General features: G+C 33.5%; 1 protein-coding gene across 1 annotated transcript in view; it reads right to left on the bottom strand.

Moving 5' to 3' along the window:
- The window catches only part of LOC115877224 (scavenger receptor class B member 1-like), a 36404-nt gene extending 14246 nt beyond the window's left edge, over nucleotides 1–22158 (bottom strand). The window contains exons 1-2 of the mRNA XM_030893383.1: nucleotides 22140–22158; nucleotides 8630–8802 (exon numbers count right to left, since the gene is read on the bottom strand). Of these exons, the coding sequence (XP_030749243.1) occupies nucleotides 8630–8802; nucleotides 22140–22158 (192 nt within the window). The remainder of the gene's footprint in view (nucleotides 1–8629; nucleotides 8803–22139) is intronic.
- Nucleotides 22159–24511: the final 2353 nt, after the last annotated feature.

Below are 24511 nucleotides of genomic sequence, written 5' to 3'. Positions count from 1 at the left end.
CGTCAAAATTTGACGTTTCCAGTATTTTAATTTTACCAAACCGTTCCGTATCAAACCGATGTTTTTCAGGACCCGCTCGTTACCGTAGTTTACCGGTCTGGTTCGCCTGGTTTTGCAACGGAATACAGCCTAAAATCGCTCAATTCCATGACAGCTACGGCCAATATTATATGACATTCAATCAATTTACTTTTTTAAATAGATTGTAACGTTTTTAGTTCGTTACATGTCTTTTTTATATATAATATATGATGTCTGGCCTATCATCACCGGATTCCCTCTCGTTCAGGCCGGATAGTTTATCTGACGCGTAATTTTTACGTTCCCCTAGTCGCCAACCCTGTTATCGTTCGACACAACCCTGTTATCGCTCTGAGGAGGCGCTGTCAACATCAAGCTTCTGTCAACTCCTCTCCGTGCTTAACCTCACTTTGTTTTGATGCTCTGTTGTATCCCAGTTTTAGAAATGGTGATTATTTAAATCTTGCTGTATAATCTGAATCAGCTGCTATTTCGAGGCTACATATTACCTTTTATAGATTCGATATTATTATTGAATATTTTTAGGTTAGAGTTACAGATGTCCCAACTTGTATTTGTATTTTGCTGGCACGTGTTCCTTTTCTTTTGTCCTCCAGAATGTCACATGGAAGAAAGGACAGGTTGTTTATTATTTATTGAGCCCTCGGAAGTATTTCGAGGTAGGTTTATTTTGTTTATTAGACCTTGTTTGGTTTTAAACAAGAGTCTCATATTTTTAAGGTCCAAGGTACGGATAGTGTCTTATGTACGGACATTATCTTATGTACGGATGTCCTGTGGACGAGTGTCCCCAGTAAGAACGATTTTCTCTTACATATAAGTGCCACAGCGTGGATGTAGCTTGAGTCCCATGCTGCTTCGTTCCCAGCTATAAGCTAGTTAGTTACGGCTGTGTCAATTCATGGTGTCCTCATTCTGGCCCCTTTGGTTGTGTTGGATGGCTGAGTACAGAGATGCGAGACCACCTCACGCTGTTACTGTTTAAAGCAAGATTACATAAAGAACAGCTAAGTGTAGATTTAAGTTCTAGTTTTACATTTAACATTTAAAACATTTACAGTCTTAAACAATAACGTACATCTTAAATAATATCGTACAGACTATGTTTAGTGGTTAGATTGTTAAGAACATTCATGTCGATTTAATATTTAATATAATAATTAATACTAAATATAATTTAGATCTTAGGTTTCATTGCATTACATCTTGTAATGGTATTACTTTTATAGATATTATTATCGCACTATTTAACAGATGAATAACCAAACATAGATTCTAGAATCTACAGGTTGCAACATCTTCGATTTAGCATCATATGGAATATATCAAATTAATTAAAGTAATGCTACATTTCATATATTCTCTTAAACATTACATGTCTTGTATTTTATCGTAGTTGTTTTCATTGATATTTAGTACGACTCTTACCACCACTTTCTTTGACATATAACCACTATATATTTATTAGAACTCTACAATGTCATGTACCATCTAAGAACGTCATGAATAAATATAGTCATTAGTTTTAAGTAATATACAACTGTGTTTTCTTTCTCTGTACATGCCTGGCGCCCAATATTTATAATTTCGAGTTATTATTGTTAATTAGTTTCCTTCCAGTGAAATACCTTATCCACGACTGCTCTACCAACGAAAAGCTGCCGTTCGCAATGATAATGTTTTAAAAAAACGCTACAAGATAGCCGAATAAATGTCTTGTCTTTTTGTCACAGTGGCTGTGATAATCACTAATTTTTTTTTTTGATGTTTAGACCTATGGTTTAGACTATACACATTTTTTTGACAGGAAGTTTTTTTCGTCCAAAAATTTTAAATATTTTTTTCTAAAAAACGGTTAATGTTAGATATAGGGTGTTTGACATCAAAATTCATAAAATTTTACGGATAATTTAAGTATACAATAAAAAATGGAGGTACCCATTTAAAATAAGGAAGTTGATGTTAACTTCCGGTATTTCCGGAAGTGTCGCCATATTAAAAATATTTTTAATCGATAGATCTCATTTTGAAACAATAATGTGCAAGAAATCTCCTTCTTCTAGATGTTGTAGTTCTCTAGAAACTTCTAATGCACGCTCAGCCTGGGACACCCTGTATACTATATATATTAAATTAATTAGCATTCAAAAAAGTTCTAAATATGTAATAACACCATCAATTTACATACATAATATGTACAAACAGTTAGATATGCTCTTGTACGCAAGACTATTGCAAATTACAATAGCAAACAAAGACACGCAACATGTCTCTTCTAAAGATTTAAGTGTTTTACTTTTATAACGAGTAAGCGAAGAGAGAACCATCATCATCATCCTTTATTTGCGGTTACGCCACGCGTTCGAGATGAAATTAAATTAGCGACGACCTTGGAACGGAAAACGCAAGTGAAACGGTGTCAACAGAGTTTGAGTTTCTTTTTTAAGTTCGCTTTTTGCTTGGTCTCGTTTAATTAGACGGTAGAACAAAGAATTTTGCTTTCAGTTTACACAGGGTACATTTTCTGGGAAAGAAGGTTTGTCTTTAAATAAAAAAGCACAAATTTTTTGGTCTTTTAGATTAGGGTTGGGTGCCCGGTGGCGTAGAGGTACAGGCTCTCGTCTACCAATCTGAAGGTTGTGGGTTCGAATCCTACGCCTGGCATTTCATCAGCCGACTATTTTTATTAAAATAAAAATAGTTTGGATACCTAGGTCGACTCAGCCTTAAATGAGTACTTGGGATTTACAATCCTGAGGTAATAATAGGCGGTTGAAGCGTAGTGCTAGTCACATTACCTTCCTTGTATACCGAACGGCTCTAGTATGGCAAGTTGTACCTTGCTCCTCCCAAGGCTTTAAACGCTATACAGGGTTGAACATACACACAGGTATTGGAGATGAGATGTAAGTAGTTTTGGATTGATGATGACTAGAGAGGTACAATTTAAAGCAATTTTACAAGATACAGGCTGGTCCCAAGGCAAGTAAAATATCAAAGCTGTATTTTTTAAATGGAACACCCTGTATATTATTACATTTTTAGTTTCTACAACAGGTAAGCTTGATTAAGATTTATTATTAAACCTAACCGTTTTGCCATTTTAGAAATTGCAGCAAAAAGAATTTTAATGCTTCATGAAAACAAGTGGTATCAAAGTTTAATACTAAATATTTATTGAAGTTTATTTACTGATCAGTTATTGTGTTGCAATAATAAAATAATACTACCACAGAGTGTCAAAATTTATTTTAAATAATTATTAGCTTCAAACAGCAATAACTTGTTTAATTTAAATGGAACATCCTGTATATTTTACGAGAATCAGATGCACAATTTAATTGTCTATCAAATTATATTATACCATTTTTTACCTATCTCTTTAAGTTTCCGTAGAAAATGCATTTTCTTGTAATTTAGAACTTATTTATCCATGGACTATTGACATTTTAGATTATTTTTAAAGATGTACCAAATTTTTAAAGAGTACAGATACTAATATTGTCGATATAATTCGTTTATTTCATTAAAAAATTAAAAAAAATTGTTTAAATATTTGTTAAAGAGGACCAATTAATATGATTCCAGTATTCAAACTACATTAAATGACTGCTTGCTTTGATTAATAATAATTGCTCCAAATACTAAAAAACTGAATTTTGTATGGGCATTAGACAGTGTGATAAAAAGTAACACCTTAAAAATGATATTTCATTTTTTAATAAATGCTTATTTATAACTACAGAGACTTTAATTTGATAACTTATTATTATATTGATTTCTGACTCAAATCCACATTTATTTATAATAATTTAATAACGAACACAATTAAGTATGTAATTAATTAGTATATGGGCGCAAATAATGGTGTTATATTTAATTAATGGTATACTCTTTTATAAAGATTTAAATAGTTTTCTTTTTGCATACAAATGGGTAGTAATATTATCGTTTTGCTAAAAACGATAATATTACTAGTCTGTACATTTTGTACATTTGTTGCTTTAAAAACAATCTAAAATGTCAATATTCCATGGATATATTGATAAATGAGGTCTAAATTATAAGGAAATGCATTTTCTACGAAAACTTGAAGGGATAGGTAAAAAATGGCATAATACAATTTGATAGACAATTTAATTGTGCATCTGATTCTCCTAAAATATACGGGGCATTCCATTTAAATTAAAGAAGTTATTGCCGTTTGAAGCTAATAATTATTTAAAATAAATTTTTAGACACTCTGTATAAGGTAGTAAAGTTTTTATTATTGCAACACAATAACTGATCAATAAATAAACTTCATTAAATATTTAGTATTAAAAACATTGATACCCTTGGAGAAATGAAGCTTTAAAATTTTTACTGCAATTTCACAAAATTGAAAATATTTAAAAACGGTAAGGTTTAAGTATAATAAACCTTAATCAAATTTACCTTTATTTTAATCGTAGAAACTAAAAATGTAATAATATACAGGGTGTTCCATTTAAAAAATACAACTTTGATATTTTTTATTTATTTGGGACACTCTGTATCTTGTAAAAATATTTTTAAATTGTAGCTCTAATAGTCCTTCAACGAACCCCAAACTTACAATTTGTAAAAATCTCATCGTTTAGCTACAATACTCCGTGTCGTATGTGGTGAACAACCCTGTATACGGGAGCTATTATTATTATATTAGGGTCTCCGGAATCGGATCTGTTTTTCTGAACCGGGAATTTCGGGACCGCGCCTCCTAGGAACTGGGATTTCCCGTTTTTTCAGTACTTTCCGCACAGACTAATTTTTGTTAAAAAAATCGTTGTTTTATAAAAATCGGAGAACTATTGGAACATATAACGGAATTCAATTACCTCGGCAGTTTGATTTCGGAAAAGGCCAATATCGACTATGAAATTCAGCACAGGATTAGCAGCGCCTCAAGAGCATTCTGGAAATTAAAAGACAGGATTTTCTACAATCATGACTTGTGTACAAAAACAAAACTTGCAGTGTACCTAGCAATTATAATCCCCACAATGTCATATGGGAGCGAAACCTGGGTGCCGTACCGCCGACACATGAACGCATTAAACAAGTTGCAACAGAATCCGGTGGTTCCATCATGTCTTAAACGTATCGGTCTTTGAAAAAGCTAACTGCGAGAGTAATGAAGTCATGGTTACAAAATCCCGCTTAAGATGGGCAGAACGTATGCAGAATGCAAGAAAACCGCTTACCAAAATCTCTGCTTTACGGTGAGCTTGCAGACGGTAAGAGGAGGCCGGGTGGACAACTCAAATGGTACAAAGACATTTTCCACGAAAACTTAACATGCAGAATGAGTGGGAGGAAGCAGCTCGCAATAGAACTCAATGGAGAAGAATTGTAAACTCAGTTAACAGCGGCAACCAGAAAGTAAAGAGACAACAAAGCAATGAGATTTTTGAATGTCCGGAGTGCGGTAGGCAGATAACATCACGTTTCGGGCTTTTCAGTCATAGAAAAGCTCATGAAGGAAAACGCCTTGCGTGACCATCTTCTGATGTGTGTCAACTACTCGTCAGCGTGTAATGGCAGTATGTATGTATGTAGTTTTTGTTCAATGGTGGTGCAGTTCATCAATCAGAAAACAAGGGATGGTTTTTCAAAGTAAAATGGATAAAAAATTGAGGTTTAAATGAAAATAATATCAAATTATTAAGTAATCAGTCATGAAAAAATTAACATGAACACAAGTAAACGAAAAAGTATAGGTAACTTAAATTTCGCATGAAACAACATAAACCAACTTAACTGAATTTGAGATAAAAGCCCTAAAAAATATTGAATTAAAAATTCAAATATCTATTAAAACATAACATAACAAATATTATAGAAACTTCAAGAGAAAAGAAGTTAGCGTTCTTGATAAGAAATAGCATCATTACTTATTTAATGAGTCAAATTTGAAATCATACAAAATTTAATGAAAACAATGAATGAAAACAATGAAAATCATACAAAATTTAATAGAGTTTGATTTCGACCGCTATATATAGAAAGTATCAAAGGACTTTCTCGAGTAACAATAAATTAATTATTTAATTATTGTTACCAAGACCCGGCTCTGTGATGGCCAAAAAGATTTGAACCCTAATTGGTGGTATTAATTAGAGTCTCCAGAACAGTACTAAAATATTTTCGTTCCAACGATTGTGGAGTTCGTCAAAAATTAGCAAGCAAGGGATGGTTTTCAAAAGAAAAACTGATAAAAATTGAGTTTCAAATGAAAATAATATCAAATTATTAAGTCATGATAAAGTAAACATAAACACCAGCGAAAAAAAAAAAGAAAACACATAGGTAGCTTAAAAATTACATCAAACAACATCAACCAACCTCGATACTAAATTTACCACATTAGAAAAAAAACTTAACATTTTCAATTAAAAATGCAAATGCCTATAAAAACATGACACAGAAAAATATAACTAATACATTCAGCAATATTATACTAAATAATAAAATAACATATTTAAACTTCAATGCTAATACACATTATAGAAACTTCAAAATAAGTTCAGGAGTAAGAATCATTACTTACTTAGAAGAGTTTGATTTCGACCGCTAGAAAGTGTCAAAATTCTTTCGTACGTAACAAAAAATATGTTTTTAATTATTATTACGAGTCCCGAAAATTTCCGTCCCAAGGTTCTTTGATGTCTCAAAAAAACCGGGAATTCTCGGTACTTTCGGTACCGGGATTTCCCGGTTCTGAACCTTATTGTAGATCCAGAGTATCTTTCTTGAGTTATAACTTATCAGACAGGCTTAAGGCTTTGATAAAAGCCAGTATCTTAGACGGTTTTACAAAGGTTAGTTCTCCATCTCCGATATTAGTCGTACCATCGGCGCATTCAATGAGGTGTTTTAGTGTTTCCCCATTTCCCCCACAGAATCTGCATTCGAAGTTGTTTCTCAGCTTCAAGGTGTTCGTTCAGGAGACAGTGTCCTGTTCAAAACCCCGTAACAATCCGAAGATTGTTCTTACTTAAATCACAGATTAGGTATACTATATGTATACAGATAAAAATCTTATCACTAATTCATGGTACGAAAATTGTTTTTTATGATAATGTGCAAACGAGTAAAATTTCCTGTGCGCAAAAATAAACTCGCGTAAAATAACAATAAACAGCGTAATAGAGAGATATCGCTAAACCGAATAGCGTGCATGGACGTTAATAAGGCCAGGTGTTATTTCCTTTACGTGAGGTAGTATTAACTCTCTTCATTTATAGTTATCGGATCGGAAAGAATTCTGTTCGCGTCGCGTCCGCTATTTAAACTTAACCTAACTTTGAATTTAAAACTTTGAAATTGTTTTGTTTACTAGGTATTTTAAAACTAAAGGGCTAAAGTGCTTATTTCCAGTGCTTTATTGTTCAACGTCTGTCAATGGGTTAAGGGCAACAAGCAACAAATTCTCTGTTGTAAACCTAAGCCTCTTTATAGGTTTTTTAATATTGGAAGATGTGGAATTCATATTTTGGGCCATGTTTATTTTTATTAAAACTAATCCCAGCTACTTAAATATCAAATTACCTAATAAAACTAAAGTAATAATTCAAATCAATTCAAATATAACCTAAAATAAAAGATCTCGCCGGCCGGCCCCGGTTATCAAATACCCGCACATGCCCATTTAAGCAATTCTTAAACGTTATTTAGAAATAGCGCTTGGTGTAATTGTTCCGCAAATTACGTCAGGCGGTAAAGTTATTAGCGGGTGTTGCGTTAAAAATTGACTCGCGCATATCGTAACCATGATAAGGTAACCATACGCGTAAATACTGCATGACGCTATTCGGTTTTCCGATATCTCTCTAATAACTGTGCCGGTCAGGCGCTGTGCACAATTTTAGAAGCCATAAGTGGGCGTGCTATGTGCGCAAACTAGTAACCTAACTAGTACCCGATTCCGAAAATTGGAACCACGAAAAACAATCAAGAAAAAACAAAGTTTATAATCTGTATAATCTGTGCTTAAATCAAGAAAAATCTTTGAAATCAAGGAAAATCTTTGAATCTATACATAACTAGACTACAATATAATACAATACATTACTGAATATCATATTAATTAACTTATTTTAAATACCTGTTATGTAACAGCCAGAAGAACCACCCATTTCAGCTTAAGATATAAAGAAATTACAAACATCTATGCAACAAAATGGACGGTACTATGTACATAAAAAGCGAAATATAATGTAATTTCCTGTTTGACTGGGCAACATTAAATAATCTCTCATTACAAAATATTAGGCGAAATTTCTAAAGCAATGATAAAGAAATGAAATTTTACAAGAGTAAAATAACCTTGAAGATGCTAATTTCTTTATGTATTTACTTGTATGGTTTGGTCAATCGGCGTTATGTTTTATTTTGATAGCTAAAAAATAAGCGCTATAATTAAATTCGCTGTTTTTATATGTAAAATTATATGAGGAATGCCATCGATCGTCATTTTCAAGCCAACTGGATGCCGTTTTTTTTTCGTACTCTGTACCTGCATAAATATTCAAATTAATTTTATAGAACAGAAAAAGATACTTACCAGCAAAGGGATGTTAGGCACTGTAATTTTATGTGTTCTATCTACACTTAGTTCAGGTACAAATCTGAGAATTTTCTTGTGCTGATATGATACCGTTCCATTATCGTGAAATCTTATGTTCACTTTTTCCATGTCTTCTCTGAAAAAAACGAAAAAAAATATAATGTTTTTTAATTATAATATGATTAACAACCCCACTCCCAAATAAATCTGCAAAAGTATAATCTATACTAATATATAAAATCCTTAAGTGACTGACATACCGATTAAAGGGATTTTTCGAAATCCCAGTTCCAAGGGGGTGAAACCACCCCTCAAATATTAGAATATTTTTTATTTTTTTAAAAACGGTAAAGTTTCCGAAAAAACGCTTAAACACGTATATTTTATTTTGTTTTTTTACATATTTTAAGATTTTTTAAAAATGTATACAGGGTGTTTCGAAAAATCTGGTCATTGATTAATCACGATCCTGCTTAAAGCGCTTGACGTAAAAAAGCTGATTTTAAGAAAACAGATTGACTTTAGGGTGTAGAGGTTCGATAAGAAGGGATTTTTCGAAACTCGAATTCTAAGGGGGTGAAAATATCCCTCAAATATTAAAATATTTTTTATTTAAAAACCGGTGAGTTTTTCGGAAAAACTCTGAAACACGTATATTTTATTTTGTTGTTTTACATATTTTAAGATTTTTTATAAATTTATACAGGGTGTTTCATAAAATATGACCATTGAGTAATCACGATTCTGCTTAAACTGCTTGACGTGTAAAGCTGATTTTTGGCAAACGGATTGACTGTGGGGTGTAGAGGTTCGATAAGGAGGGGTTTCTCGAATCTCAAATTCCAAGAGGGTAAAAACGCCCCTCAAATATTACAATATCTGTTATTTTAAAAACGGTTAGTCTTTCGGGAAAATGCTTGGACAAGCATAATTTATTTGTTTTTTTACATATTTTGAAATTTTTTAAAAAATCATACAGGGTGCTCCAAAAAGTTGGGTAATTTCTTAACCACGATTCTGCTTAAACTGTTTGACGTAAAAAGCTTATTTTTGGCAAACGGATTTTTCGAAAATCAAATTCCAACGAGATGAATCTACCCCTCAAATATTACCAAGTTATATAATAATATCGCCATATTGTTTTTTCTCTTGCTGACATAGATGTGAGAAAATTTTATCCAGTTTGTATGTTAATGGAAATTCTTGCTTTGCTTTATCTTCACCATTACAAATAATTAATTCGACGCGAACGAAGTCGCTGGTACACGCTAGTTCCTATATAAAATTAGCTACAAATTACGTTACTGCAGCAAGATCCGTCTTATCCATTTAGATCTGCATTTTACTGTCATTATTGTTGCAAATCCTGCATTTTTTCATAGGCTTTCTACACAAGTATAATAATACTACTCACGTCTGATTCATTTCAAATCCTTACCTAATTTTGCAAATATCTAGCTGTAGCAAAATCCGCAATGTGCATCATACTGCAAGAATATCCGCCTTATCTGACATAGTTTAGTTTAGTTTAGTTTAGTTTAGTTTATTAATTCCTTTTAATATAAATACATGGTACTTAGATTATAGGATCGTCGATAAATATATATACAGAAAACAACAATTTTTGACAGAAAATCATACAAATACAAATATAAAACAACTATACATGTTTTTATACACAAACAAAAAACAATTGTAAAGAAGAATCATTATTATATATGTGCTGACAAGCCTGGAATTTCCGGCTCCCGGAAGAATTCGTCTAGAGTGTAATAGCTCCTTTGATATAAAAAATTTCTTTAAATTAAACTTATTTTTTTGTTTAGGTTTAGAGAGTTAAACTCTACGGACACTCTTCTCATTTTGTTTAAACACTTTCTCCCAAATATTGATGGGTTGTGTTGCCCCATAGTAAGGCGCGTATATGGGATATCAAATTCATCTTTGTAGCGGGTGTTGTGACTGTGAACTTCCCGCCGTCGGGATAATTCTTCCTCATTCTTAATTGTAAATACAATAATTGAATATAAGTACAAAGAATATAAAGTCATAATATTTAGCGATTGAAAACATGGCCTGCATGAGTCTTTCTGACCCCTCCCAGCCATGATTCTTACTATTTTCTTTTTGGGCCACAAAAACCGAACACACTTCACCGGAGTGTCCCCAGTACACCAGACCATACGCCAACACAGATTGTACCAATCCATAATAAATCAGTTTTATTGTTTTCGCCAGAAACTGTATGCTTCAAGTTTTTAATCAAAAAGGAAGCAGAACTTAACTTTGCAGTTACTGACTTGGTATGGCCTCTCCATGTTAGCTTCTGATCTAGATGCACTCCCAGGAATTTGCTGCAGTCGACACTCTCAAGAGAACGATTTTCGGCTTTCACCAACAAACTATAGTCGAGGGATCTATTCTTTGTAGCAAACTCTACTATATTTTTGTGTTTTTTTTCTCTTAAAAAATTAAATATTAATTTTTATTTTTAGAAAAACAAGATACAAAACAATGATTCCACTCAGTGGATACGTTTTTTGTAAAATAACGCTTCATTTGCTAAAAGTTTTTGCATATTATCTCGAAACAACGTTTTTCGGATGGGTTATTAAACTTGACGCCTCAATTATTGACAATCAACAGATGATCAACAGATTATTCAAAAACTATTATACAGGGTGCTCCGAACTGTATACCGGAAACTTCGCCAGCATATTCTGCAGATAAAAATAAGTAAAAAACTTCTTATGTGTGTAGAAATTTTATATTTATTTCGATTTTATATTTCGAATATTTGGATGAAAATTGGTATCTGGGAGATTTGTGACATGAGCAATTTTATTTTGATGTCAATATGACTCATATTTGTAGGGGGCGCCACCTACGTGTGTTTTAACTGTTTTGAAGACTAATAACTTTTCGTCCGTACCTGTATAAAACTACTGAGCGAAAAAATATACATTTCCGTGATTTTTCACGCAAAAAATGTCTCTTGCTAAAAATCTCTACAAACAACCGTTCTTAAGATATTTAGAATGGAAATGGTCAATACATGTCATTATTGACAAAAAAAATAAACGTGTTGAAAATATATAGTCATTTGACTGAAATTATTAATTTGGAAACTATTTATTTTTTAAATTATTCATAAATTTTTCTTCGAAAAAATGATGAAAAAACTGTTTCTGTTGAACTTTTGACACAAACACATTTCAAATTTGTGATTTCAGTCTAATAACTATTTACTCAACGTGGTTAATTTATGTCAATGATGAGAGGTATTGATAATTTCGATTCCAAATATCTCGACAACCATTACTCGTAACGATTTTTTACCTACAGGTACGGATAAAAAGTTATTACTCTTAAAATAGTTAAAAAATATGTAGGTGGCGCCCTCTACAAGTAGGAGTCATATTGACACATCAAAATTAAATTTCTCATGTCAAAAAACTGCCACACACCCAATTTCATCTAAATATTGAGATTACTTCAGAAACTATTTGGAAAAAATCGAAATAAAAATGAAACTTCTACACCCCGTATCTCCGAAGCTAAGCATTTTAGGACATACATTTATACGAACTTTTTTACTTATTTTCATCTGCAGAATATGCTGCTAAAGTTTCCGGAATACAGTTCGGACCATCCTGTATATTATCTATAAATTTATTATCTTTTTATAAAGTTATATAAACATTATTTCCTTTTTAAAAAGCTATGATCTAGAATCTAGAACAACAATAACGAATCTTGGCTTAGCTTATCTACAATTTATTTTGTTCGGTGATTAAAGCTGCCGTTGCTCATTCCGAATGTGAAAGTATTATTTAATCGTAATTAAAAATCGAAATCTCCACACAAAATGGAATTTCGGCTTCGGATTTTTAGGTCGCCTGTTATTTAACACGCGCACGGCAAGTAGGTGAATTTTTTTAATATAATTATCGTCGTAAGTCGTCGAATTTGGGTCTCTACGCAGTAAAAATGAGATAACACAAGAATTAAATAATTAATTTCCATTTTGATTTATTTATGTAATACTAGGTACTAGCGGAACCAGGTTTTTATAGGCTTGGTGCATTCTCCGCCGGTGCTGCCACCATCGGAGAATATCGTACACAACCGAGCGAGTATACGAAGAATTTTATAATACAGGGTGGTCCGAACTGTATTCCGGAAACTTCGGCAGCATATTCTGCAGATAAAAATAAGAAGAAATAAGTAAAAAAGTTCATATAAAAGTACGAGGCATGTTTTTTAAGTAAGTACCGTTTTGGAATTAAAAAAAAACGTGCAAAGATATCGCAATAATTTTATTTTTACATGAAAGCCTGTACCTTAATCTACTTTTCTACATAATTTCCGTGAATATTGAGGCACTTGTCATAACGTGGCACCAGTTTTCCAATACCCTCCTCATAAAATTCTGCCGCCTGACTGGTTAACCACTGTATCACAACTGTTTTGACTTCGTTATCGTCTTGAAGACGCTGACCGCCCAGGTGTTTCTTCAAGTGCAGGAATAAATGGTAGTCACTGGGCGCCAGATCAGGGCTGTATGGAGGATGATCTAGAGTTTCCATTTAAAAGATTTGATGAGATCTTTGGTCCGATTAGCCACATGTGGACGGGCATTGTCATGCAGCAAAACAATACCCTTACTCAACTTGCCACGTCTTTTTGTTTTGGATTGCACGGCGCAGATTGTTCAATGTCTCACAATAAGATGCTGCATTGATTGTCTCATTACGAGGCAGAAACTCCACTAGCAATACTCCTTTTCTGTCCCAAAAAACGGTGCACATGATTTTCCGGGCAGAAATTGTTTGCTTAAACTTCACTGTTTTGGGTGATGATGAATGTCGCCATTCCATGGACTGTTGTTTCGATTCTGGTGTGACGTAGGCCACCCATGTTTCGTCACCAGTAACAATTTTGTCTAAAAAATCTTCACCTTCATTGTGGTACTGCTCAAGGAAAGTCTATGCACCGGCTAAACGTTGGGTTTTGTGCAAATCCGTCAACATTTTCGGAACCCAACGTGAACACAATTTCCGGTAATTCAAGTTCTCGGTCACAATGCGATACAAAACACTACGAGAACATTGAGGAAAGTAGTCGCACAATGATGAAATTGTAAAGCGTCTGTTTTCTTTCACCTTTTCGTCCACTTTCTGCACCAAATCTTCATTAACGACCGAAGGACGCCCACTCCGTTCTTCATCATGCACATTTGTGCGGCCATCTTTAAATGCTCTCACCCATTTCCTTACCATTCCATCACTCATAATGTTTTGTCCGTAAACTTCACAGATCTCACGATGAATATCGATCGGTTATACGCCTTTAGCACTAAGAAATCGTATGACAGCCCGTACTTCACAATCGGCGGGGCTCACGATTGTCGGAGGCATCTTAAACACTCAATAAACAACGTATACAATGAAGAATCAGACTGTACTGGCGTCTGTGCATAGACAAGAGATGTAGGTAACCAGCGCGCATGCGCGGAACGCCGACCGTAGCGCTGCGGCGGCGGAATCGCAAAACGGCACTTACTTAAAAATCATGCCTCGTATGTCCTAAAATACTTAGTATCGGCTGTCAAGAAAATGACGACCCCTTCATTTTCTTGACAACTTCTTGATCTTGTCTTGATTTCAGGACAAGAAATGATTTTTGGTTTTCAAGGCAAGACAAGAAATTACTTCTCAAGATCAAGATTTCTTGACAAGAAATCAAGAAAATCTTGAAATTTCTTGAAAATATAAAATAAAAAAAATACTCATTTACTTAGGTATTTGTAAATATTGTAATTTGTTATATATCAACATCCATTAATTGATGGATACAAAAATTATTAAGCAAAAAATATTTGTACGAAGTGGCACTTTTTCGGATGCCCAATGTCCAAAGTTGACATAAGTACGTCTAAAATCGGATGTCCAAAGTTGGCATACTGTGGGCCAAATTAAATTGAAACCTTTTTTAATGTCTAATAATTTTTTAATTTTTAACTGTTTTTTTTTTAATTTTTTGGATATGTTATGGCCTACGATATTAGAATAGAAAAAAACTTTGCAAAGCGGGTCTACTTCAGTGGCATACAGACTTTTTGAATTAAGGTAAAACTTTTAAAATAAAAAAAAATAATACATTTTAATGTACGCCACTGAAGTAAAGTAGCTTTTATCATTGTTGTTTTGACTGTTTTTATCTGTAGCACTCTTTGAATAAGAAGACTAAGGAAGGAGCATATCAAAAATCTTAGGTACACCGCGATGGGCCTCAAATATGGCCGACTTAAATTCCGGTTTATCAGTGTCGTTCTAATTTTATTTAAAAAATGTAAAACTATGATGTAGGGTAGACGTGGGGTAGACTCAATAATTTGTTGTTTTATTTTACGTTGTGAATAAATGTTGGTAGTTATTAAAATTGTTATAAAAATATATAATTCTAATAAAATAGATAAGTTATAATAAGTATTTATTAACACAAACATCCGATACGCTACTGAAGCAGGTAAGTCAAATTAACGTATCTAAATTCTTTGACATCTAATCTTAGACAAGTAATAAATAAAAGCTAAAATGCAAGAAAAATATATAATTTAGTTAATTTAAGTGAATTTCATAAATGATCGGTTTACTACACGTATGTATATTATATAGTCACTTACTAGCGAAAAGTTGTTCCATTATTTCACTCAATTTTTGCCGAGATCTACCGCACGCTACACAACCAACTATTTTAGAGTCTTTTTCGATAAATCGCGATAGTGTCACTGTTAATTTAAGTTCTGCCACAATTTCCATCTAGATTTACTACCTTTATACAACTATCAGTAGTAGAATAAATAATAAATAACATAAAATAAGCTCCATAAAGACTGACAATCCACAAAATTTCAAATCAAATTCAAATGTGTCAAATGAATCGTCAAACAGAACTGTCAAGGATCCCCACCCTAGAGTGCTTTTATGGCGCTTTTTCCGCCCACCATGCATGAATACATGGATAGCATTATGCTCCTTCCTTAGTCTTCTTATTCAAAGGTAACAGTATTATATCACCGTCACTATATACTGTCAAAGTCACTAATTAAACTTCTACGTCCAGGTGTCTGAGGTGGTAGGTATTAGGGTTCCCAACCGTCCCGGTTTAACCGGGATTAACCAGGAATCAGAAAGTTTGTCCCGGAAAATTTTGCCTTGGCCGGGACCAAAAAAATCACATTTACATATAATATATTTGAATTTCTAATATTTAACGTTTTGTTTCAATTATTTAAAAACTTAAAAATAATTGTCCCGGAATAGCCGATGCTCAAGTTGGGAACCCTAGTAGGTATTCTGAACCAGATTCAATTACGAACGGCTCAGATTTGCTGCTCAACGAACCATCGCAATCACTCATTTTAATGTTAGATAATAATAATAATAATTAACAAAATTATGTAAATCTGGTGATTTTGGCTACTGTAGTATAATGAGCCCAAAGTTTTTGAATTTTTTGAAAATTAGTTGCCTGACCCTCAATTTTACGCATAAAGCATAAACATCACATTAACCAATCTCATCGCTACTTTTAAACAGAGGGTTCCCCTTTTTAATAAACGAATTTTAAACGGGGGTTCCCCTTTTGTCAAGATATCAAGAAATTTCAAGATTTCTTTAATCAAGACAAGAAATCAACTCTCAAGAAATGGTCAAGACAAGATTTTTTTTTAATTCTTGAAAATATTTCAAGACAAGACAAGAAATTGCTTGTCAAGACAAGATTTCTTGTCTTGCCGATCCCTAGTATCGGAGATACAGGGTGTAGGAATTTCAGTTTTATTTCGATTTTTTCCAAATAATTTCTAAAGTAACGTTAATATTTGGATGAAAATTGGTATCTGGGAGTTTTTGTCATGATAAATTGGATTTTGATGTCAATATGACTCCTTACTTGTAGAGGGCGCCACCTACATATTTTTAACTGGTCTAAAGAGTAATAACTTTTCGTCCGTACCTGTATAAAACTATTAAGTAAAAATACTTACATTTACGACGTTTTTTGCGTAAAAAAAGGTCTCTTGGTAAAATCGCTACCGGGTAATGGTTCTCGAGATATATGGAATCCAAATTATCAATGTCTATCATAATTGACATAAATCAGACATGTTGACTAAATAGTTATTAGACTGAAATCATAAATTATAATGTTTTTGTTCCAAAACTTCAACAGAAACTGTCTTATCGTCATTTTTTTGAAGAAAAATTTAAGATTAATTAAAAAAATAAAAAGTTCCCAAGTTTATCATTTCAGTCAACATATTTATTTTTTGTCTATAATAACATGTATTGCCTAATTTTAAAAAGTTTTAACACCTTGTAACTATCAAACGAGAATCAACGAGTACTTATTTAAAGTTTAACTTTTACAAGTTAATGATATTAAATTTTTTAAGGTTGCTATTAGGCTTGGATCAAGGCAAATTAATGAAATGGCGTTTATCTCATCAAGAAGGCCGAAACCGACAAAATATCAAGAGACAACTTTTAATCGGCATTAAACTGGTTACACTATAACGCTAACAAGAAAAAAAGTCAGTGGCGTACATGCTTTTTTTAGAAAAATATTCCAGTGATAACCCATATGCACGTCCCTGGTGAATATGGCGACACTTTTTTAGCCTTAAAATATGTCGCATTTATAGTAACTTTTACCCTCAAAATTTCATTCAAACCGCTAAAGCTCTTGGAAAGAAAAGTATAATAAATCGAAAAAATATTAAGACTTTAACACCCTGTAGCTAGGAAACAAAGCAGATTCGGCCCTATGTTGATATGAAAAAAAAATCTTATTTTTACGTGATGAATCTCCCCACGAGAGATGGCACATGTTTTTTAAAACACCCTGTATATTGTGACCAACGGATCTGTAGCTACGGGGTATCGGCAGGGGAACGCAGTTGTAAACAAAACACGCCCAATTTCATTCATAAAATAGGCATGGGCGTACGGTGTTATATGAAAATAATGTGTATCATAAATATAATACTCAGATTAATAATTTTTTTCAAAAAACTTTATGCTGTTTGAATCGTTACTGTTGGAGTTAGCAGATAAACACTAAAAAGCTTTTTATTAAAGATCCCTTAAATATTTTGAATCATTTTATTATTGTGTTGTTAATATAATAGAAGAAATAATTACAGCTGGGGGTTGGAACCTTTGGTGTTACACAGCAAAATAAAACACTAAATCAGTACAATACACCAAAACACTTTAATTTTACACTGGACCACGTTTCGCTAACCATGTCTGCCATCAGCAGATGATCAAGACTGAGTCTTGAGGTATATTTATTTATATATCTGTACTAACTATATTTTTTTCTATAATACATAATTTTAGATATAACTATTTCCAGCAAAAAAAAATCTTGAAAATAGTTAACTTTGGAAGCGCAAACAAAACATAATTTTACTCATCAGTAGATCTGATATTGCCTATTACACCAGATATGGTATCGCTCCGCAGCAGTTTTTAAAGGTTAGGTCATTGTATACCCATATGTTTCATCCAAATAGATAATACTTGGCTATATTTTCGAATTTCGCGTATATATTTATATCCCTCTCTGTAATATAATGGGCCGCTCCATTAATATTTATCTGTTATTTTGACATTTACGCCAAAAAAAATCATTTGATTTTAATAACTCCCTAAGCGTTTCCCTGCAAAAGGAAAATTCGATTCTTCCTGCAATTTTTGCAAAAGCTTTCTAATTGTGAGGACGAGTTTGAATTCGAGATAAAATCTATTTATCAAATTCCTGACCACTTCGAAAAAGTCGTCGAGCTTTTCGACAGCAGTCTCACGTGGTCGTTTCTTTCCAGAGCTGGATATCATTTTATCGGGGTTAGTTTTAAGCCTTTTTTTAACTTCTGTGTTTTTAACAAGTTTACGTTTAAGCAGCAACTTAAGCGAACTCTCTGTAGCTTCTTCATCGCAAACCCTATTATGAACACAAGGAAATAAACCAAATGATATTTCTTCCACGTTATTATTAACTTACTTATATAAATTAGCTATTATTTCTCTTGTCTGACTATGTAGTGTCTTACCCTTAACAAATTTATTCATTTTAAAACACAAATATACGATCAAACTTGATATTAATAATTAAAAACTACGAACGAAAAACATTATAACAAGATAACAAAACAATAAAACACAACTGAACTATCAAATATACAAAAAATATAGGAATAAAGTTTAGGATAACCGGTATAAAATAATGAAATAAAGTAATAATGATCAAAAAAATGACACCGCCACTGGATATTTCAATAGTATTCAATATTCCTACTCTTTTCAGAAGAGATCGTGAAGTTGGGCATAAAGCAAGCGAATAGGAAAGGCGTAAAAGACATGGCAACCGCGTGGTAACAAATCCTGTGACGTACTCTCGCCAATCATGTTCAATGAATAGGCGGCCATGCGCGGCGATGCCGGTTTGCCAATGATATCGTTGAAAAATCTTCAACTTTCATAATAAGCAGATTATACAGAATGAAAGAAATAACTTATTAAATAAAAAATATCGAACAATATGAACTACGTTAAAATTCCTTAGTAATATACGTCAGAAAATAACTAACACATTATATATAATAAAAATATATTAAATTTATAGTTCATGTCTGGCAATTTTGCAATTTTATAGATAAACGTGGCAATATCGATTTTTTTTTCTCGCATTCCTTCCGTAGCTACAGATCCGCTGGTCAAACAGTACAGCGTATTAGACTCTTAAGATAACAGATACATTTTCAATGTTGAAATGCGTACTAAAAGTTAAAATATGTACTTCGCATTAAATCTGCTGCATTTCACTGACTAAAAATTGGCGCCGGGAGGCACGTATAGCCGCCCATTCTAAAATATGTTAATAAAAAGCAATTTGTTATATATACAATTGCAAATATTATCCCTAATCTTAAATTGAAAACCGCGTTTCGCTAGCTACTGTAATTTTGGAGTTATGATTTTTTCAAATTTTTAACCCCCTCCCATACCCCCTTACCAACCCCCACCCCCACCAAAACCTAATAGCCAGATTCTCGGGTGCCACAGTATTTTTGTGCCAAATTTGGTTAAAATCGGTTTAGCGGTTTTTGAGTTAGCGTGTTACAGACGGACAGACAGACACCATGGAAATATTATGTATTTAAGTCATGTATGACCCAAATAATTCATTTTGAATGAAATTAAAAAACTTTTTGCCGATCTTAATATAGCCTACCCTACCTGTTGGTATGGTCGGCTAAAAAAGAGTGATAGCGACGCTTTCTTTGCCCTACCGATGTAATAGCAGAGCAGTACCGTCGGTCGCGGCTTGAGGAACTACCGGCCGCGGTACTGTGTAGCAAGTGGCCGGCCTTGGCATGCCGACCCGCTTTGGTACTCTCCAATGCGAATAGTTCTGAAGAACGGTCGTTAACCTGCGTTTACTATACGCCGCACAGTGGGCCAGGAAGTAACTAGGAGTTTGACTAATTCAATTTCTTTTTGTATGTCAACAACTTTTATCTAAATATGTATTAAAAAATGAATAAATACAATTTTTACGAACATCGGACTTTAATAAACTATAATTGTTGCTATACAGGGTACTCCGTAAATTCCCTATACAGGATATCACTTTATTAACAAAACAAAGGCGCGAATCCTCACTTAATTTTAAAATGAAGATGTAGTATAACATTTTTTCGAGTTTCTCCTCTTTTTTGGTATACAGAGTGTCAATGATAACTAATTAAATGGATTTGTATATAATCAGGAATATGTAATAGAGAGTTTTTTTTTCTTGAAGATGAGGCAAGGTGCTAAAAATAAATAAAAAAAGTTGTATTTAATTTGCCTCTGTCTCCAAAAAAAATTAAGAATAAAGAGAAAAATCAGTGGCGTACATCTTTATCTTTATGAATTTTTATAGGCCTGCAATAAACAGTTGACGAAGGTCGTGGATTTTGCCATAAAAGAATTTTTTTGTTTTTTAAATCTTTCGAGTACAATGCTAAGGGAACCAAACAGGACAAAAATAAATTACTATCAATAAAATCACCCTCCTGAAAACCTTGTTTATACTCTTTTTGTCCTGAACTGCCGTCACATCCCCACTTACTTAGCAAAGTCAAATTGTTGTTAGTTTGATAAAATTATCGGAAGAAAGCTCAAGTACTAAAAATAATCTGGATACAGTGTGATCTAGTAATGACTGTAAAGTAACACAAACAGTGTTCTGTAGCAGTGATATCTGAGGGGTAACATAATTGTTTGGCGTTTCTTATTGTATTATAAGGTGGATATAAATTTAAATTGTTTTCTTTCGCATTATTTCGTAACAATTGATACTGTCGCTTAGAAAGATTTGTATCTATTATTAGGGACAGCGCTTTCTCTGGAGACATTTGAAAACTTGTTTTTTGGTTATTATTTGAATCATTTGATATTTTCAAATGCTTGACTGACTCATTTGATGAGTTTGCTACTTGAGCCAATAAACTTGCAGCTGCTGGCTTACCGGAAGTTCTTAAATCGATTTCTGTAGCAAACACAAGCTCACTGGTTTCAAATTCTCGGAGTTTTTTTGTTCTTTTATATTTTCCAGCATAACTTAAATTGTCAAATTTTACTTTCTGTGGACCAACATTAGACATTCTTGGTTTGTTGCAAGGTATGGTTACACTTGTTTCCAGCCATGCTGCGTATCTCACCAAAAATCTATTTTTATTTCGGTTAGCAATCTGCCATTTTTTTCGAAATTGACAAAAATAATTATTTGCCAAAGACCCTATAAGTTTTTGGTTTTGATTTTTACAGCTTTCACACAGACTATTATATAAAGTTTCTTTTATCAATAGTTTTTGATGGCAGACTTCATATAAAAAACTTATAGGAACTGAATGATTTTTGAACTCTGAAAAAAAGCTACTTTTTAGTTCAGTTGTTACTTGAAAACACCAAAATAAAATTACGCAAAAAGTAAGACCCGGATGTGAAATTTTATTTTCATTTGAACTTCGCCACCATCTTAGTTTTCAAGGTGACAGGCAAATAAATACTTCAACTCAAAAGCCCTGATCAATTGAATGTAAAAAGAGATTTGTTGCATTAAAAATTGATCATAGAGTTAAAAAAAATTAACGAAAAACTTGTGTTTCGATTTTTGTGTCACTCGGTTTAAATTATTTAAAAATATTTTTTTTAAAATGGAGCAGCTGGGAGCAAGATTTTGTTTTCCAGAAAATATTATAAGATGTTTCTTAAATACACAGTAGTAACGGTGGCCCTAAAGGATGCTAAAATTTTAACATATCGCTTAACAAAGTTAAAAAAACCTTTATTTGGCAATTTTTTTTGGTGTTACTTAAAATGTAGAATTTCTTTAGGATAGTTGTGTTTCAGAGTAACTTTATCAGCATAAAATTAATATGAAAACTTACCTTCCCTGGCTTCTTGCATGTTTACTTTTTTTAAAAAAACAATTACTTTGAAAAACAGCTCCAGTTTTAACAGGCAAAATTCTATAAATTAATCAACACGAAATGTCGCGTCAACAAACTTAAAATTATTTTTGACACTCGCACCATGACAACGGAGCGAGTTCATTTGTTTGTTTTCTGATGTTTCATGGTATAGTTAATCAGTCTGCGATAAGAAAGAAAAAATTTGGACGAAATAGGTTCTGGGTCCATTTCAATCGCTAAGGCTATCCCTGGCCCACTGTGCGTCGGAGTATACAGGTACAGAACACTGACGATTTTATAAAATACATCTTTCAAACTCCTCCACGCCCTCTCAATATTTTGGATATGACACCTGAAACAAGATATATGATAAAAACTCTTATATAAGGTAAATAAACCAACTCATCGTAGTGGTGCCATATGGTCCATAGAATAAGAACCATTTAAACCTGTGTCGAGGTGCCTGGTGGCATGGCTAGAGGTACAGCTCTCGTCTACTAATTCAAAGGTTGTGGATTCGAATCCTACAGCCGGCATTTTATCAGCCGACTATCTTTTATTAAAATAAAAATAGTTTGGGCACCTAGGTCGACTCAGCCTTAAATGAGTACCTGGGATTCACAATACTGATGTAATAATAGGCGGTTGAAGCGTAGTGCTAGCCACATTAACTTCCTAATATACCGAACGGCTCTAGTTTGGCAAGCTGTACCCTGCTACTCCCAAGGTGTTAAACGCTATATACGGGAGCTATTATTATTACAAAACCTGTGTCGATATAATTGTCGGAGAACCTTCCTGCAGGCACCCATGGTTCTTGATTTCTGGGGAGTTAAAGTTCCGGGAATGATTTATCGTACCGCAGCCGTAGAATACACGCACGATAACCTCGTCACTCGTCTGAACAGACACTGTCATTATCAATGTATTGTTGCATTATTGGCAATAGTGTATTAGCCGATCGGTTTTGAACTACCATTGTAAAGAGTTTCTTGGTGGTTCGGCTGAATCCACCAAATACCCAACAATGTTGCCAAGCCATTTGACGGCCTCTGTTGTAGTTCCCTTTGGTTAAATGGGTCTCATCTACTTCAACAATGTCATCGGCACCATCAATTTACAAAAATTGCACCAAGCCACTTTTATCGCGATATCACGGTAATATTAATATCATGCCACAGCTGTGTCAAGGGCTACTCCGGTTTCATTGACAATGATGCTAAGCTAACTGGCGTTTTTAGCTGTCACGAAAGCATTAAACGTGTTATGATATCAGCTCTAACATCATTAAACCAAATTCTTTCTCTAGAAATGTGGCATTTGTTGCGCTTATGGTATGTTTAGCAGGACAACGAAACCTCCATCCAACGCTACGGGATCGATTTAATAATCTCTAAATTCGCGTTTGTTGGCTTTCCTTTTATCATCGTTATGTCCCAAATACAGATGGACACTATATGTTATTATACACTATTATTATATTTATGGAATCATTATGTTATCAGCTCTAACATCATTAAATGTGCCATTTGTTGCGCTTATGGTATGTTTAGCAGGACAACGAAACCTGCATCCAACGCTACGGGATCGATCTAATAATCTCTAAATTCGGCCTTTGTTGGCTTCCCTTTCATCATCGTTATGTCCCAAATAAAGATGGACGTTATATTTATGAAATCGTTATGATATCTGCTCTAACATCATTGAGCCGAGTTCTTTCTCTAGAAATGTGCCATTTGTTGCGCTTATAGTATGTTTAGCAGGACAACGAAATCTCCATCCAACGCTACGGGATCGATCAATTATCCACTCATCTGTCCATTTATGACTTGATGTTTTGAATAACACAAAATGCTCCAACAATTTGATTCTACGTTTATTCTACGTTTGTAGCAGGACAACGAAACCTCCATCCAACGCTGCGGGATCGATCTAATAATCTATAAATTCGCCTTTGTTGGCTTCCCTTTCATCATCGTTATGTCCTAAATAAAGATGGACGTTATATTTATGAAATCGTTATGATATCTGCTCTAACATCATTGAGCCGAGTTCTTTCTCTAGAAATGTGCCATTTGTTGCACTTATAGTATGTTTAGCAGGACAACGAAACCTCCATCCAACGCTACGGGATCGATCAATTATCCACTCATCTGTCCATTTATGACTTGATGTTTTGAATAACACCAAAATGCTCCAACAATTGGATTCTACGTTTGTAGCAGGACAACGAAACCTCCATCCAACGCTGCGGGATCGATCTAATAATCTCTAAATTCGGCCTTTGTTGGCTTCCCTTTCATCATCGTTATGTCCTAAATAAAGATGGACGTTATATTTATGAAATC

Source organism: Sitophilus oryzae, unplaced genomic scaffold (assembly GCF_002938485.1).
Source record: "Sitophilus oryzae breed Bouriz unplaced genomic scaffold, Soryzae_2.0 scaffold_1442_pilon_pilon, whole genome shotgun sequence".
NCBI lineage: Eukaryota > Metazoa > Arthropoda > Insecta > Coleoptera > Curculionidae > Sitophilus > Sitophilus oryzae.
Note: the sequence above shows the minus strand (reverse complement) of the source record. Positions and strands in the feature narration are given on the sequence as shown.